We start from the raw sequence: 17,782 nt of genomic DNA on the forward strand, positions 1-17,782 counted from the left end.
TGAGTTGCATATTCTCTCCTAATATATTAAATCATTTCTCCTATACCACAGAATAATGGTACACAGAATGGGCTCATTTAAACACAATGAACACCGACGTAATATGAACCAGTTACAAGTTTCAACACGTCTTCAGTTGTAGTTGTTTGAGGATGCTCTCACTCAAAGATATGTTTTGGTTTCATTTTTTGGACTTTAACTGCATCTGAGCTGGTACAATTAAATGAAGGACACATACAGTAACTGAGAAAGAATCCATTGTATAGCATACACACTCAAACCTGCAGGGAGATAGGTGGCTCTCCCACACAAAATGTCATGGTAACTTTAGGAACCAAACATGTATAAAGAATTGTGAAGAAGGCAGGAGAACTTGCAGCTCACACTTTTTTCCACAAGCCAACGTTAAGTCACAAACGTGCTTTCTCCAGAGCTTAACGACTAAATAAAATCCCATCCATAAAGCTTCTGGAGCACCAAGATGTGCAAGACAGTTAGTGTTGAATATGGGGCTACAACTGACAATTATTATTGAATAATTATCTTCTCAATTAGTTGTACGGTCTATAACATGTCAGAAAATGGCGACAACAAAAAAATGTTGACCACCATTTCCCAAAGCCAACGGTGCAAATTCAAATGTCTTGTTTTGTCCCAACCAACAGTCCATAATAAAAAGATATTCAGTTTACTATCATAAAAGATGAAATAGACTGGAAAATATTCACATTTAAGGGACTTTAACAAGACAACTTGTGTATTTTTTTCTTGAAAAAAAGACAATCAAATTAGTTCGCAATACATTTTCTGCCCATTGACTTATCATTTCATCATGGAGACTCTAGTCAATAGAACATAAAGCCTTTTTACAGCTGAGTGTGTTTTTCCATGGGAGGTCTACCCTGGACTATATTATTCACAAGAGTGAATAATGGGAATAATGTAACTGGAGTGAATAATATAGTCTATATCGTATTGGTGACTAAAGCCATCAGTAGGCCATTACTAAGCTAGCAACTATGATAAAACTAACACACAATACAATGAAACAAAAACTATTTTTCATTGCTGAGTTTAATGTTTTGTTTCTAATCTGCTCTCAGGAAGAGTTGTGTTTGTGCTTGAAGTTTATTTCTATTGGCTTCGTGGCATGTGGTCGCTATTCAACCCTCTCTGTCATACTGCAAATCATTATGTTGCTTGCTGTTGTTGTGACTTTTCTCCTGATGTTTGAGTGTGTTGTTCCTCTGCTCTAAATCCCAAAATCTGAACTGACACTCCACATGTATAACTGTCAACATATTTAACTGCCAACTCTCCTGATTCCCCTTGTTTCTATTGTATTTCAAGGCAATTTACCCATTGGATGATACATCACTGTGGCTTTACGCCTCAGGATTTGCAGGTGTAATCCATGAGAAGTACATGGAGTGTGTGTGTGTGTGTGTGTGTGTGTGTGTGTGTGTGGGTTAGGGTTAGGGTGGGGCGGGGGGCAGTGGAGGGGGTAATATAAACATTTACCTATAGTTTTTTTTTTTTTTTTTTTCCAAAATTATCCTTTTTGTGTGGGATTATATCAGACCTCACTTTTCTTTACATGTCTCTTATTATACAGCATTTGGCTTCCACATTTGTTAAGTCTGCACCCAACAAGTAAGCAGTAATCCTAATGGTTTGACAAAATGCAGGTCCCCCATCACGCTTTTCAGAGAGAGTTACATTAAAGTATGTCATACAGAGGGAGAGAATGAAGTGCACAGTTGACCTCAGTCTTGCCTATCAGCTCGCACAGAGTCTGTAGAGTTGAGTCACACAGAGAGCTGTGACTAAAAGCTGCTAATTTGAGTGCAGCAGTCCACTAGATATAGAGAGACTCTAGCTGTGTTACATGCCTTTTAAGACAATAGTCAACCGTATCTTAACGGCATTAGAACCACAGAAAAACAAGTAACTAACAGCCATTTCAAAAATAGACATGCATAAACTGGGTCGTGGTAAAAAGGGCAGTTGCCCTAAGAGTGGATAAACCCTGGAGAGAGTCTGGCCCACAGAGTTAGCGTGCAGTTTGCATGTCTGTGGGTCATTAGTGCATGACAACTGGTGTGGAGTTGAGGTGCTGAGAGGAGTCTCAGCAGAAAGCTTCATAATTCCTCACATTTAACTTTGAATTTAACATAACAGACCCGGGGGGTCATGCAGGGTTTACATTACCGGCAGAAGAGAGCGTTCCCGACTACCAATATGTAGAAATACACAAACACCCCTAAGCCACCTTCAGTGCCAAAATCTCTTCACAAATACACTGGCAAGCAAAAAAGAGATTTTACTGTCAGTATACATACATGTCTTCTTCCTACAATATGACTGTAACTGAATCTAATGTGCACACACCTTAGCTCTACACAGGCACACACACGCCTCATGACACACACGTTCTTGTATCCACGTGTCCGCATTACATTATGAGGCTCAATCAGTCCTGCATGGACTATTTATCCCCTTTATTGGAGGCTAAAATCCTATCGAATACAAACAGCTTTATCACTTTTCCCACTCTGAAGACCAGTAACGTCATCTTTATCTGGAACAGGTTCAAACACACACACACACACACACACAATGTACCCCGATCAGTTCAGCTGAGTGCAACTGAATAATTCATACAAGGAAAATTTACAACAAGGCTTCATTATGGGCAGAGACAAATGCTCGTTTTAGTATAGTACAAGAACTACTGTATGAGACAGGCCTTAGCTAAAATGCCACCCTATAAGCAATGACCCATTACCATTTTATTGGCAGGCAGAAATAAATTACACAAGGAATCATTCTGAAATTAACTCTGCCAGGCTATAATTGCTTCCTGCCGTACAAAAAACAGCATAACACACGAGCTGTTGTAATTGATGAATGGTGTTTGAAATATACAGTAAAGGTCTGACATAAGTGCCAAACTTAACAAGGGGAGTTCAAACCCACCCTGAGTAACTAGGCACTATGTGGAAGGTCATGTCCTCCTCAAAATGTATGAATGACAGACTCATATTTTGTACTCAAGATGATGATAGAAACACTGTGTCATTGACTTTGGATGATTAACTGTGAGGCTATGCTACTTTCACGTATTGGTTACTGGCAGTCTTATTGTTTGTCCAGTTGGAACAGGTTATGGACTACTTTATGAATACTGCCCATCTGATATTGAAATGTAAGTGTGACGTGAATAGGTTGAAAAAAAATGTTTATAGATGGAAGATAACTGAAAATCCGTCCAGACATGACGCATAGTGGTCCCACTACCTATTTATTAGCAAACTTCTTTCATATGAGGTCAAAGTTTTACAATTACTGTGCAGTTAAAACTCCCCTAAATCAGCTTTAAAAGAGATCAAAGAATTACCTGAATGTTTCTGTAAGCTTACTCTCATATGTTCTTATTTTTAATAGATGCAGCTATGTAGCTAGCTAGCTAACCATATAAAAAGATAACATTCTTAATCCCTACCTCTAAACTCCGATTGGTCAATGTTTCTCTATCCAGGTGGAAACAGCTTCAATAAGCACAATACTGGACCTGCTTGAATCACTGAACACATCTGAGGTGTGGGCGGCAATTCAGAAGGTCTTCAACCAGGCTACTACAGATCCATGAACCCTGTACAAACTGTCTGCAGATGAAGACTGTGTGATGTGCTTTGAAAGCTCTGAAAACAAATGTGTAGGTGGACTTCGGTTTGAGATTGTTTCGTCAACTGTTTCCAAGGTCAAGAATGAACAGCCAAACCACCTTCAGGTTTTCTAGAATTATGTAACATTATTCACCCATTGTGTTGTCTTTTGCGTGGCTCTGTCTTGAATAGGAGTGGGGAAACAGTGTGGGTGAGCGTGTAAAAAAACATACCCACACATATTCCAGACATGACAAACACAAAACATCTCTATAGATGTATTAAAAAAGGCAGTTACTAAAAATTTGACGATATTTTGGTTAAATACCGTTCAGTTTATCCACCTGTCCTCTCAGTTTGAGAGTTTAAAGTAATTTAATTGAACAGCTGCTTGTGTGTCATCATGTGCTTGTGGTATGCACACATACTGTACTGTAAATACAAGTGCATAGGGGGTGCATGTGTGGGTGTATTTGTGTTAAAGTGGTCCTATTCACAGTTAAATTTACCCATAGAAGACTCAGTGAGTGTATGCCAAATTACAATGAGAAAAGACTTCCTACTATAGTACTTACAGCACAGTGCGTATCTGTGTGGGTGCAGGTAACACAGGAGGATGAGGTAAGGTCTCAGTGGATTACTGAACAACCTCTAGAGGAGACAATAAGAGGCCGTCAGGGGGAGGAGAGGGGAGAGGCCAGATTAATGAAATATGAATGTGTTTACTGGATGGCTGTCATGACAGCCTACTGATGGTTGAAGGATGTTAAAAAAAAACAGTACAGATGATGGCTTCACCTACACTGCAGCGACCCCAGCCATCTTCAGACACAGCTCTAATCAGCATACAACTCGCAATCACAATCATCCGCAAAAATTATCATCATCACCTTCTTCATCACCATTTCCATCCTCGCCATCGCCGCCTGTTCATCTACATTATCGCTTTCATCGTGCAACAGAGTCACGCCGCTGCAGGAAATTGAAGTTGGCCAGATCAATAAATACAATATAAAAATTAAATTAGCTGCCAAGATGAGGTTGAAAATGAGCGCTAGGACGGAAAGTGAGACGTAACGCTATCCAGTCAAAACAATTTTTTTAAACACGTTTTTGACACACAAACAATACGATGAGAGCCACTGCTTCTTGTTATGGATTTAACAAGGTGAGACACATACGCTTTGATGTGTGTACCTGTGTGTGTGTGTGTGTGTGTGTGTGTGTGTGTGTGTGTGTGTGTGTGTGTGTGTGTGTGTGTGTGTGTGTGTGTGTGTGTGTGTGTCTGTGTCTGTGTGTCTGTGTGTGCATAACCATGACATCATTTCTGCAGTGTCTAATCAAGGAGAAAGGGAGCTGGCTTTTGCAAAAGGGCTGTAATGGAAACACAATTGACCTCCTTTAATAAGAAAAACATGATACCTGCACTTTGCCCACACTTTCACAGAACCCCTCCACATCACCTGCAACGACACACAGCCTCAACACCTGCAAATAGATCCGAATATATCTCCGCTCTTTTGAAGTTTTATCTTTTCTCAGTGAAGGATGGCGATTTGGTGCATGGCAAAACTCCATCTGTTCATTTCAATATGAATGGGTATGTAAGTTTGGTGCTGCTGGAGCGACAGAGATGTGAAATTGTGGATGGCATGCAGAGCGGCCCCGACAGGCAGGGTTAATTCAAACCGCCTTTGATGTCTGTCTGTGTGTGAAATGAGCTGGTGGTCCAGAGTTCATGCAAACACACGCACGAGCACACGCACGCACAGTCACGCACGCATATACACATGTCGTAATGAAGGAAGTACCTCAACTCATATCGCAGTCTATAGCACCAAACGCCAATGAAAACCTGTCTTAACAGTGTCACTGAAAGATCTTAAATCCATTGTGCTCTCCAGGATTTAAGTCCTTAGCATCCCCAAACATTCACAAACATGCTATCCACATCCACATGACAATGGAAGCTAAGCTGCCTGTAGGCAAAAACAGACTGCTGGTTTACACACACAGTCTGTAAAGCAGATGCTGCAGCAACACACCAATGGCATAAAAATGTAACTTTCACGTGCAAAACCTTGTGAATGAGTGATTGATTAAGCTTTGATAATCAGTGACCATCAACAACAGTTTGATATTTTTCTCAAACACCTGTGTGATTTATTTCTGCATATGCCCAACGTTGCACAGCCTGGAAAATATACCATATATGTCATTAATGTGATAATTATAGTTCAATTAAATTACATTAAATGAATGCATTTAGTTACAAATGCATGCTGAGTGGTGGTTATCACAGTGTTGATGCTCATTTAAATAGCAATGTCACACTGTAGCTGCAACAGTGGACCACATCTAAACTTTTTTTTTTTTAAGTAAACAACAAGTCAATCGCCATGCCAGAATTATTAATAAACACACTCTGCAGTTGGATTTCAGTTTACTGTGCAGGCTGTTAGAATTCTGGCCAATTATACCAAGCCAACCTAGCCTGGCTAACACCAGACCGCGTCTCAATCTCATGTGAGATTGAGGTAGGGTCTGGCGAGGAGCCGTTCATTTCCTTGTATTTGAGGTGGGATCAACGAATTTCGATCAAATGCTTCTGTACGCTACTGGACAAACTTACAGCCAATCATATCAATGATAGACAATGACGTAGTCAGAGCCTGTAGGGAGCAGCGTGAACATATCCCTTTTATTCTGTGATTGGTTCCCTATCTCAGGTGAAGATTTTGTCTTGGTGGTCATGTTAACTTTCTGAGCAAAGTAGAATCTCACTGGAATGAGAGCATGGGTATACCCAGGCTAAAGCCAAACACTGTGAATATAAACAATGGGCTTACAGTATGTAAGCATAATATAATGCATTTGTTTATTTGTGGTACGCTACTATTAAACCTACTTGAGCAATAACAACATGCTGGATTGTGGAAAGCTTCTCAACAAATTGATGAGAATACAATTTAGAAGCACTTTTTAGTTTTACAAAGTAAATTGTAATATTGGTCTGGGGGGAATGAAAAAGTTTCTCATTATCTTTGAATTTCACTGTGAAATAACCTGTACAGGGAGGTAATGATGTTCTTCTCTCTCTCTCTCTCTCTCTCTCTCTCTCTCTCTCTCTCTCTCTCTCTCTCTCTCTCTCTCTCTCTCTCTCTCTCTCTCTCTCTCTCTCTCTCTCTCTCTCTCTCTCTCTCTCTCTCTCTCTCTCTCTCTCTCTCTCTCTCTCTCTCTCTCTCTCTCTCTCTCTCTCAAAAAATGGCAACAGTAGGTTGTTATACTTGTTTGCTTTTGTAAAAATGATAACTATGACTGAGCAGACATATAATTGTACAGGTGCAAGCAATATAGCAATTTTATTCATTTTGCGTGTACAACCTTATATATATATATATATATATATATATATATATATATATATATATATTTTTTTTTTTTTTTTTGTAATAAACACAATTTGTAGAGAGGTGGTTTGCATGCAAAGTGCCTGTGGTTGGTCTTTAGTTAAAGTTATAACTACTCATGCTTTAATTGCTACAAGTGGATATTGTATGGAATACAAATGAAATACGCTGTCAGTGAATGTTTTATGTTTTAGAGATACATCCCGTATGATCATTCTGCAACTTGGCAGACACACTAATTAAAAACGTTTCCTCATTATGTAGATAAAAACCTAATTCAAGTGGCATTATATTTCTCTAAAAAACATATTTGCTGTTAAAAATTAGTCATTTATATCAACGAGACATTGTTAATATATGTGTGTATTATATGTGTGATTGTGTTTGCAAATTTAGTATATGTGTGCAAGCATGCACATGAGAGAGTATATGTGTAACACAGCAATTGTAGTGGTGGAGCACAAATCCCATCAAACAACGGAGCCCTGGGAAAAGGGCCAGAGGCTGAGATGAGAGTGAGTCCAGCTCGAAGCCAAAGAAGGGGGTGGATAGATTGTGGAAGGAGGGAGGGGGAGCTTCTCTACCAGATTTTACAGACAGAGAGAGAGAGAGACAGAGAGAGAGAGGCAGAAGAAACAAAGTGAGCTAGGTAGCACTTCTGAAGACCCCTCTCAGATGGCAGTAGAGAGTCCTTACTGCCTACATGATCAAAAATTAGAACGCTTCTCTAGGACTCGTTCAGCATTTGAGAACCACCCACCGCTGAGGCAAGCCAATTAAAGTTATTCAGAACTGTGACCAATCAATCACAGACCAGTGCAGGTGGAGGGGGAAGAAGAAGAAGAAGAAGAAGGGGAGGACAAAACCTCTGAGACTTCAGTGCACCCAAACTCCCTCACATGCAAACACAGCCATAAAAATAAAAAAAAATAAAAACCCAAATACATTTTGTTCATAATGGAGAAAAACGTCACACCCACCACTTCACACATAGAGAAGCACTCCCTCTGCAGTGGGATGAATAAAGCACTTCACACCTGGAATTTTCTAGGGCATCACGCCACTCTACATTACTGCTGCAACCCACTCAGGAAACTGTACCCACTTTTTTTTCTTTCTGTCAAGCGCAGATAGCGCCAAAGACACGTGACGTGCTTCCTAAAACATCAAACAGAAGACGACCGAAAATTACACAAGCATGCGCAGACATGCTGTGCAAATAATAGTGCAGAGAAATGGAGACAAGGAGAGAAGATTTGCAGCGTAGGCAAAATAAAGCATCTTCCTCTGACAGGGCTACAGCTTTACCAGACCTCTAATCCTATTTTGACATATAATGCTATATTGTTTTCCTTTAAACAAGTGCAAGACCTTATTTTCTCCCCCAAAAAAGCCACTAGTAGCAGGAACGCATCAAATTATTTTTGATTGTCAAGGAACAATTAGTTACACAAATACCCCAGTGAATGTCAGTGAGATTCAGACACTCAGATCATCTCTGATTGTTCTTTTCCCCCAGTGGGCCTTTACACCTCCGTACTTGTAATTCACTGCACTGGAACCAACAAGCACACTGAGTGATATACAATAAGATATTTTATCCTGTGTCCTGAGAACACTTAATATCCTGAGTGAGCAGTATGCACTATGTAGCACCATGCCTTTAAAGCCTGCATTATTGATTTCAGTCAACTGGCTTTAACTCTAAAAAGCAAACACTTTTGTTTCAAGGCTGTCTAGAAAGCGACAAATCTTCTGATGCTTTCTTGACAGTTTCTAGATCAAAATATCTGTAAGCAAAGATATGATATACCCTAGCTAAGCCATGGTGAGGTTATTTCTAAAATAAATAATGATAGATAATATACTCATTATTATAATAATTCTGGTCAATTTTTGAAAACCTGCTATTTGGAGAAAGTTGTCATTCAAATTACATTTCTGGAGGTTTTGTGATTTCTTGGTTTCTTGGTTTAAGCACAATAAAACTTTTCTGCATTGTGGGGAAAATATCAGCAGTCGATTATGGCTACAAAATAAGAAAATAAACATAATACGAAAGAGACAAGGCACTGGCACTATGTATATAATCTGGTTCTAGTTTTTCTAAACTGTCACATTTTTATTGCATAGCTATTTCAAGTAATTCCCTCTAACACCAACCAGGGATATCTGCATGCAGAGCTGCACTCTGCAGATATATGTATTTTCATTTAAACACCGCCAACCAGTGCCAGGCCATCAAGCCGGGGAGCTGAGGAATCCTTGTAACCTTCCCCAGTGTCAGAAAACCAATAAAAAGTCAGAAAAATAAATACTGTGTGTTTGTGTGCCCTTCTGTTCTCCTTTCAGCCCAGGGGAGTCTGAGGCTGGGAGTAATGGTGCTGACCAGCTCTCACACTGCTTAACGCTCAGCTTGCTACTGGTTTTATGTGCCTCTAATGTCCGCAGTTATTTTGTTGTGTGTTTTATTTTGTTTTTGTTTGGGGTAAATAAACAGTAAATGCTAGAGCTGGCACACAAACAGATAAATACTTGGATTACACGAAAGTAACACAAGGGTTCCAAATAAAATAAAAAGCGGTTCACTAGCAGACCATGTTTAAGCTTTCATGACCCTGATGTGTAAATCTGATGACCACTCACTCTAGTGAATAGCTAATGGGATGTCTGAATGAGTATGCAGGCAGGTTGTAAAAAAAAAAAAAATGTAGACAGTGTATCCACTCAGAATACACTCAGAAATGGAAGCTGACTAGACTAGGTAGGATCTTACCACAATTAGCTTATTACTGAACCTCAGTGCTTTTTTGGAACCTACCAAACTGTGCTGCTGCTTAGATCACATACAGGATTGGTTTATGCTCCATCAGAACTACTTCTGATTATGAAATAAACGTGCTTATAGTTGTTCAGAATGGCAACATTCAGAGGTGGAGGGAAATGGTGTGAAATGGGTGTGCATGTTTAATAGTCAGTCTTGCAGAGTTACAGAAATGGATGTACACAGCTGCATTCTGCAATCAAATATGTGCAAGCATATATTCCTAATAGATAGATTAGAATAGATGTGTAATATAAATTCTGAATTTCTACTGGTCATGTTGCAATTGTAAATAATTATAACTAATGATAATTGTATAATAACTTTACTGTCAAATTCTTCCTCATGCAATTCACTTAGTGTTTTGGTGTCTTATAGGCCTTTACACACATGTACAAGTTTCCTGTGTCATATTCTTAGCCCCCAATAGCACAGCCTCTTACACTGTTTTAATAATGGACTGCTTTTGGTCTGAACTCCAGCTTACACTGAGTGTTCATGACTGTCGAGTACTGAAAGTCGACATCATTGTTTACTTATTCTTTGGTCACAGTAAATCAGTATTGTGCCAGTTTCAGACCATTTATTTTCTTGTATGGCTGCTCATGTTAAGACATTTGAGAAAGAAACTAATTTTGACCATTCTGTTTACATCAGTTGTGCTTCACAAGTGGTTCATCATCAAGTGCTTCCAGTACACTTAATCAATGGCAACAGCAGTAGCTCCTGATAGAAAGAAACAGAAACACTGTAATCATGCCCTTTTTTTCCCCATTTTTAAAAAACATAATTATGATTACAGTAGTCCGAAAGAAGGACAATCCTGAACATGAAAATGTGTGACTTCCTGAAAGGCATCATTGTCATTATATGATAGAAAAAAAAGACTTTTTAGCAGCTGACAAGACATTGGGCAAAATTTACGGCTGTTGCATTTGAGCTAGAATTGTGGTGATGATTCATTCATTAATTTCAACATGAGGACCCAGTAAGAATAAAGTGAGGTGTGTATTGATGCGTGTTACACAATGACCGAGGGATACTTAAGACAAGCTGGCAGGAGAGAAAACCAGAGACATAGAGTAAATTATCTATCCTGCAGAAAAAGCCTGTGATGTTTCACTCTGCCAGATAACAAGCTGCTATTGTGTAGAGTCCAGGCCAAAAGATGGAGGGGGGAGGTCTGAGCATGCTGTCCTTCTCTCTCTCTCTCTCCTTTAAAGGTAACTGCTCGTGGTGGAAGGAGGGACATTCAGCTCTTCCTGTAAACTGTCTACAGGCATAAGGAGCTATTAAATCAAGAAACAAATGGCACCGATCTGCCCTCACATCATCCTCTACTGATGGATCTGCACAGTGAGAAATGAGAGAGAGAGAGACAGAGAGAGGAAAAAAGGAGAGAAAGAGGTGGAAGCTTCACAAAGTCAGCTTTAGGAAGTACGGAGGGGGGCTGTGGAGTAAAGAGCAGGGGTGATGTCTAGTATAGCGCTGGGCATTTGAGACAGATTATTGGAAATTTCTGTAGTCAGCGATAGTGAGTAAATCCACCACTGAAAAATCTGTTTGTTGAGGCCGGCTGTCTTGGCCGCAAGCAACGTTCTTTTTCCAGAAAACAGAATGAAGATTTGGGAAAGGACGAGGAACATTTGGAATTGTGTTCGGCCCGCATACGACTTCTCCCTTAAGTCATGAAAACACACTTGTTCCGATCTAATTGAACCAGCGGGGTATGTTTTCTTTATGTGGTTAACAACCCTAACCCCCTCACCCACCCACAAACCCACCCCCAGCACTAGAGGTGAGAAGGTCTGTGACGAACTGAGATAAACCTGCAATCAGCATGTGGTCAGCAAGCCGACTGATGCAGTGTTGACCACACAACACAAAGAGACACACACAGTGAAGGGCAAAATATAAAATGAAGGTCCTTTTCTCTGTGCCTGCTTTGTTTCAGTGGATCCCAGTCCCATTTATTGGTACTCTGTCTTCCCACCAAGCTTCCACATGAGGCTATATTGATCTGAATGTGCATCCTTCTCATGTTTCCAGTAATCAAGAGCAGCAAACAACAAAAGGAGAGGTCGTGTAGGTGGGGCAGAGTTCCTCAGAGTTCAGGGTTGTAAAGTATCAGGCTGAAGCGAGGGGGCTCAGAAGTAGTCATGTGCACCATGCTAAATTATTCATGCTGATTAGACTCTTCCTATTGAAATGAGTTTGAAAGACTTCAGCATATGTTGCATGCCATCACCATTTAAGAAGCTTACTAAATTGCAACTGAGGAAATTGTCATGGTTTTATCTGCATGTGTTTTATAAGTATACTCAATGGTGGACTATAACCACCTACATTTACTCAAGTACTGTCAAGGTACTTGTAGTTTTAATTGAGTATTTCCATTTTATGATACATTATATTTCTGCTCTGCAACGATTCAGAGGAAACTATACTTTTTACTCCACTACATTTGTTTAAATCTACAGTTACTAGATACTTGGATTAAGTTCATAAAAATCATTTTTATGACTCCAAGTGTCTACAAAAAAAATAGCATCTAGTTGAGGATTCTTGACATTTGTTTCACATGTTATGAGTTGTCACCTTTCTAGATTTCAGATGGTTTCATTTCAACAAACATTAGAGGTCCAAAGGTAAAATGATCCAATATTTCACAAAATAGCAAAAATAAGAGAAAGGTTTTTAAAAAGACACTAAAACTTGTGCAACAGAACTTTGTTTTTTCTCATTTCCTCTCCCATACATCATCTCTTGACTCTATCTCATGACCCACAGATTGGGAAGGACCAGACTAAACTACCTAACTGTGTACCTTAGGTTAAATAGAAAAAAGTAGCTCAACCTAAAGCAGCTACAACAACTTAATGCAATCTTACACATTAATGCATCAAGCTAATTATGTAATAGGTCAACAGGGGTCACTGTGCGGTGCCAAGTCCTTTTCCTTTTGATACTTAAAAATCTGTATTTTTACTTAAGTAAAGAACATAAATCCACCACTGGTATATTGGATGAGCGCATTTCTCTACATGTGTGCATGTGTTTTACAGTACAATGAACATGTGTGTCCACCTGTGGTCTTAATATGTACATAATAATATTATCTGTCTGCATCTCTGATAAACCATCAAATCACTGTAATGACAGCACGTGGGTGTAGGCACACTGCTCATGTGTGCCTATTAAACCTGCTCAGAGTAAGCCTGAGGATACGGAAACAATGGCAGTGTCCAACGCCGCCTCTCATCATCACATACTGTAACACATCAAACACAGCAGCGCAGAGGATAATGAGGAGGATAAGGACTATAAACAGCATCCGTCTGCTCACATTCAAATTTACCAATTCTTGTCCTTCCCCTCTATCATTTCATCCATCTTAAGTAGTTTGACTCTAAATATACACACAAAACCGCCCGAACATCCATCTCAATTGTCAAGCCATTCTTCATCCTTTCTCTCTCTAAAAAACCTTCCTCCTCCGCTCTAAAAACCGCCCACTCTCCTTGTTTATCCACGCTCCACACTCTTCCATTCGAAACTTCCAACTCCTCCGATACATCACTCACCCTCTATCTTCCTCTCTCTCACTCCCCCAGGAAAGAATAACATCTTGACCAAACCTGCGCAGAATATCTTAGAATGTGGTGTTTAACATTTAAATAACTTGAATTTTATTTATTTGTTGTGCTGTTTTTCAAGTCAACAAATTAAACCTGTTTTCAACTATTTTTGACCTTCCCTGTCAATGCCTTCCTCTGTCTTTCACCAGCTTGTTAGAAAAAAGAAAATCCCAACGGAGAGGAACTGAATAGACCACATTATATATTTGTCTCTTTCCATGTAAGACAAACTCAAAAATAATTTGCACACCCTTAACATTTTTTTTTTGTCTGTGAAAATAAACTGCGCATGAAGAGGAAGGGGACACAGAGGGAGGCAATCTTGTTACCAGCCGGCATAGCCCTGGGAAGATTTCTATCAGACACACGTATAGAGAGAGGCATCCATTTAGAAAATGGCTTTTCTAGGCATGCTGGGCCATTTAGCACACCCTGTGACGACTCCTGTTTGGGGCCATGATAAATGTTTTTTCACACCCGCTCTGCGCTCACAGTCAGGCCAGCACACACACACATGCACACATAACCATATGGGCACCCTACACAGGACATCACTGGGATGGACGTAATGTTTTTTGAGAGAGACCGCCTTCATTGGAACGTCCCCAACCTGTTTGGCCTACAGAGAAAACCCTGGCCACCTGCAGACTCATAGTAAATGAGTTTAAATCCACAGAAGTTAAAGCCCACAGAGCGTTTAACGTCATGTCAACATCCATCCTTTAGGTCCCATTAAGTTCAGGATCATTCAGCGATGTACAGCCCAGTTTTACTACAAGCAGTCAAAAGACATAATGACATATTTAAATCATACAAACAGTAAATGCCTCTAAATGTCATAGAACTGAATAAATAACACAGTTAATTGGTTGATCAACAGAAAAAATAAGCAGCAAAATCTACCCAAGATTCCCCAGCTCCAGCTCCAGGTAACACTTTGCTAGTTTTCTTTGTCTTATGTGATAATAAAGTTGTCTTTGGGTTTCCGACTATAAATTGGACGTATTGAAAAAATGTTGCTATCTTCTGACATTTTGTGGAAAAAACGATAAAAAGAAGAGAAAATAACTGAAAAGTGTGAATAATAAAAGATTACCACTATCAAAGTCTGCGTCTGAGTAGTTTAGACAATTTGGGACTGTATGGTGAAAACAGTGTCTCTTTTAGTAACTTTATTAAATGTTCAGATAAGTTGAAGGATGACATTCAGTCTTTCATAGTTCCCATAAAGATTGTATTTTGGAGATACAGATTTTTTCCTCATAAAAATTTACTAAGCTTTCACCTTGAAACTCTATTTTCTAAATCAACAGGACACAGTGGGAATGCTATTTGCCCAAATTGCAAAAGGCACATGTTTTGATAGACAGGGGTAAAAATCCTCCGTTATGTTTTCTTCACACTGGATGACTGCTAAACATCAACTTTATCTTCATCTTGCAGTCTTATTGCCAGCCAAATATCCAGTAATGGTCATTAACCTTTACACGATCACAATCCCTGTCAACTCAGTCCCTCCTCTCTGTAACCTATCAATGTCGCCACCATAAAACAGCCATCACACTAACCACTGTTACCACTAGCTTTAAAGCCGCCACAGGCACCATACCGGCTGGATGAATCACACTCACCCATACAGCAATAATGAAGCATCTATCTCAGGATGCATTACAAACCCTGGAAGCACGTTGAACATGCGCACACGGCAGAAATATGATGAAACAGTGTCAATCACATTCCACACAGCCATCTGCTCTAACACAAGACTGACACGTGTTACACACAACCTGACACAACAGCACAGACAAACAACCAACACCATATTTTGCATTGTGTCCACATTGACAAGTTATTCAGTGTTACAACTTATATATATAAATATTTTTAGGTCACCTTGAGGTCAATCCACAAGTATCAGGAAAAAGTATCTCAGGTTAGAATCATCTCAGAGAATTCGTTATGTAAACTTGATACTAAAACTGAATGTCTTTTGAGGCTGGACATTTTTTTACAGTGTTGATAAAAACACAGTGTCTGGCAGACGCACACTTGGGAGCTCATGTTGTACAACCTCGCCCGGTGAAATCTTGCTGATTAATAATGCAGGAAAATGCGCTGTGTCACATGTGAGTGTGACGTCAACTTACCGATCTCATCTGCTGAGTTCCAGTGACGTGCTGCAGAACCTTTTCCAGCTCCTTCTCGATGCGTCCGGCCCAGTGAATCATTCTGGAAAATAAAAATACGACATGTTCAACCTGCATCCACTCCACATTATCACCTGAACATATCATGATCATGCCGTGGCATTTTTTTCTCGTCTTAATGTGAGTGAGTGTATGTGTATAACTGTGAGAGAGATGCAGAGAGACAAAGGGAGTCTGTCTCCCCCCAATTTTTGTGTATCTCTCTGTCTGTTGTCAAACTGCCACACTTTCCCCCTTTCCGGCTCACTATCTGGAAGTATCCCTTTCCTATCTCTCTCAATGTCTCGGTTAGTCATCAGCACCTTCTTCACCTATCACATCATGCATATATCTGGTCGGCCCTGGCAGGACTGGAAGCGAACGTGCCTGTCTGGGCTCTGCTAGGATCAGCCGCTCTGCAATAAAACTGCTCAGGTCTGACAGAAGTGCACCCTAAGCAGGAGCTGATCTCTGTCAGACAGAGCCAAGTTTGGAATTAAGAGATCAAACGGCTGGAGCTCATCACTGTATATCTCCCAGCAAGCAACAAATGACTTAATGGATCAAGATTTTCACTAGATCATTTTAAAGCAGCAGTGGGGGCCAACCTAGATACACAGCTGAACAATCCACGTGTACAGCCAACGAGAAATTCTTACTGAAAAAAAATAAAACAAGTAACGAAATCTCCCAGCAATCAGATGAATAAATTCTGTCATGTGTTTGCGAGCCAACCGCTGACTCCGTGCCAACCTTTTCCTTTTAGCAGCCTGCAGATAGCTAATCACTAGCATCAACAGCACAACACAACGGCGTCATTTGTTTTTTAATATGATGACGGAGACAAATGTCATCTCTAAATGTCAGATTTGCTCAGAAGACAAGAGGGAAGACAGATTTATTAAATTGCACAAATCTGCCAAGCAGTGACAGCACTCGCCAAGCCAGAGCAGGCTTCATCAGGAGAGTAACAGCAGAGCAAACACGCCATCGAGTCTGCGCACTTTCTCTGTTTACAGGGACAAGATTAACAGAAAGAAATGAGACCTCCAAAAGCAGCGATTCTCAAACTTTTTCTCATCAAGGGCCCTAAACTGACACAATTAGCCCAGGGACCCTATTTGATATGATTTTGTCACAGGGGCCCCTATTTTTAGTTATTTTGTGACAGAAAGTGTATGAAACCCATGACCAAAATAAAGATACATTCAGAGTCATTGTGTTACTTAAAATAAATGATTCCCCTTTTTGCTGGGGACCACCCAGGGCCCCCTCAAGGACCCCTGAGGGTCCCCAGAAACCACTTTGGGAACCACTGTCCAAAAGGACTGTACAGAGCAGGACTGCTGGGGAGAGGCCGTTGACTATGAAAAGGTCACCTCGATATGAAAGGAAAACAAGCTTACAGTGAGAGCAGAGCCGAGCAGAGCTCAGTGATACTAACAGTGAGGGACAATACCTCTGTCCCCAAGCCAGGCAGACTTCTTATGCAACTTCATTAGTGTACAATGTACACACACGCAAGCACACACACACACACACACTCGTACACACACACAGACATATACAGCTGTGACTGAAGAATGACATGCAGCAAGAGTATCCTGTTGTGACTTAAATTGTACGTGTATATAAATACACACACCTTTTTGGCAAAGTCACACTTCATAGTATTTACCCAATCAATCACCAATCTTTGATTTGATATTGAGTATTACTATTAGTGACATCATGCAATATTCAATCTCAGCCTGGGTGAATGTTTTCTTTGGCCAAGCAAGCAGGTAAATGCAGGTAAGTTCTTCTCTTTTCAGTGCAATAATTCTATTTTATTTTTGATCTCTTCTCCATATGACCTCCATACAATGATATAATAGAGATATGCTAGTGACATTTGAGTCATGGAAACAAATGAGTAAAATTGTAACAGTATAAGACTTTTAACACTAATACTGTTTATTGTTTGTTGGGGGGGGGGGGGGGGGGGGGTTAACACAAAATAGTTAGACTCAACACAATAATTAGATTAAACTTTTTACAATGGAATTTTGAATAC

General features: G+C 40.0%; 1 protein-coding gene across 1 annotated transcript in view; it reads right to left on the bottom strand.

Moving 5' to 3' along the window:
- The window catches only part of LOC128355295 (voltage-dependent calcium channel subunit alpha-2/delta-2-like), a 41,802-nt gene that overhangs the window by 20,304 nt on the left and 3,716 nt on the right, over positions 1-17,782 (bottom strand). Inside the window, exon 2 of the mRNA XM_053315541.1 lies at positions 15,688-15,769. Within this exon, the coding sequence (XP_053171516.1) occupies positions 15,688-15,769 (82 nt within the window). The remainder of the gene's footprint in view (positions 1-15,687; positions 15,770-17,782) is intronic.

Source organism: Scomber japonicus, chromosome 3 (genome assembly GCF_027409825.1).
Source record: "Scomber japonicus isolate fScoJap1 chromosome 3, fScoJap1.pri, whole genome shotgun sequence".
Taxonomy (NCBI): domain Eukaryota; kingdom Metazoa; phylum Chordata; class Actinopteri; order Scombriformes; family Scombridae; genus Scomber; species Scomber japonicus.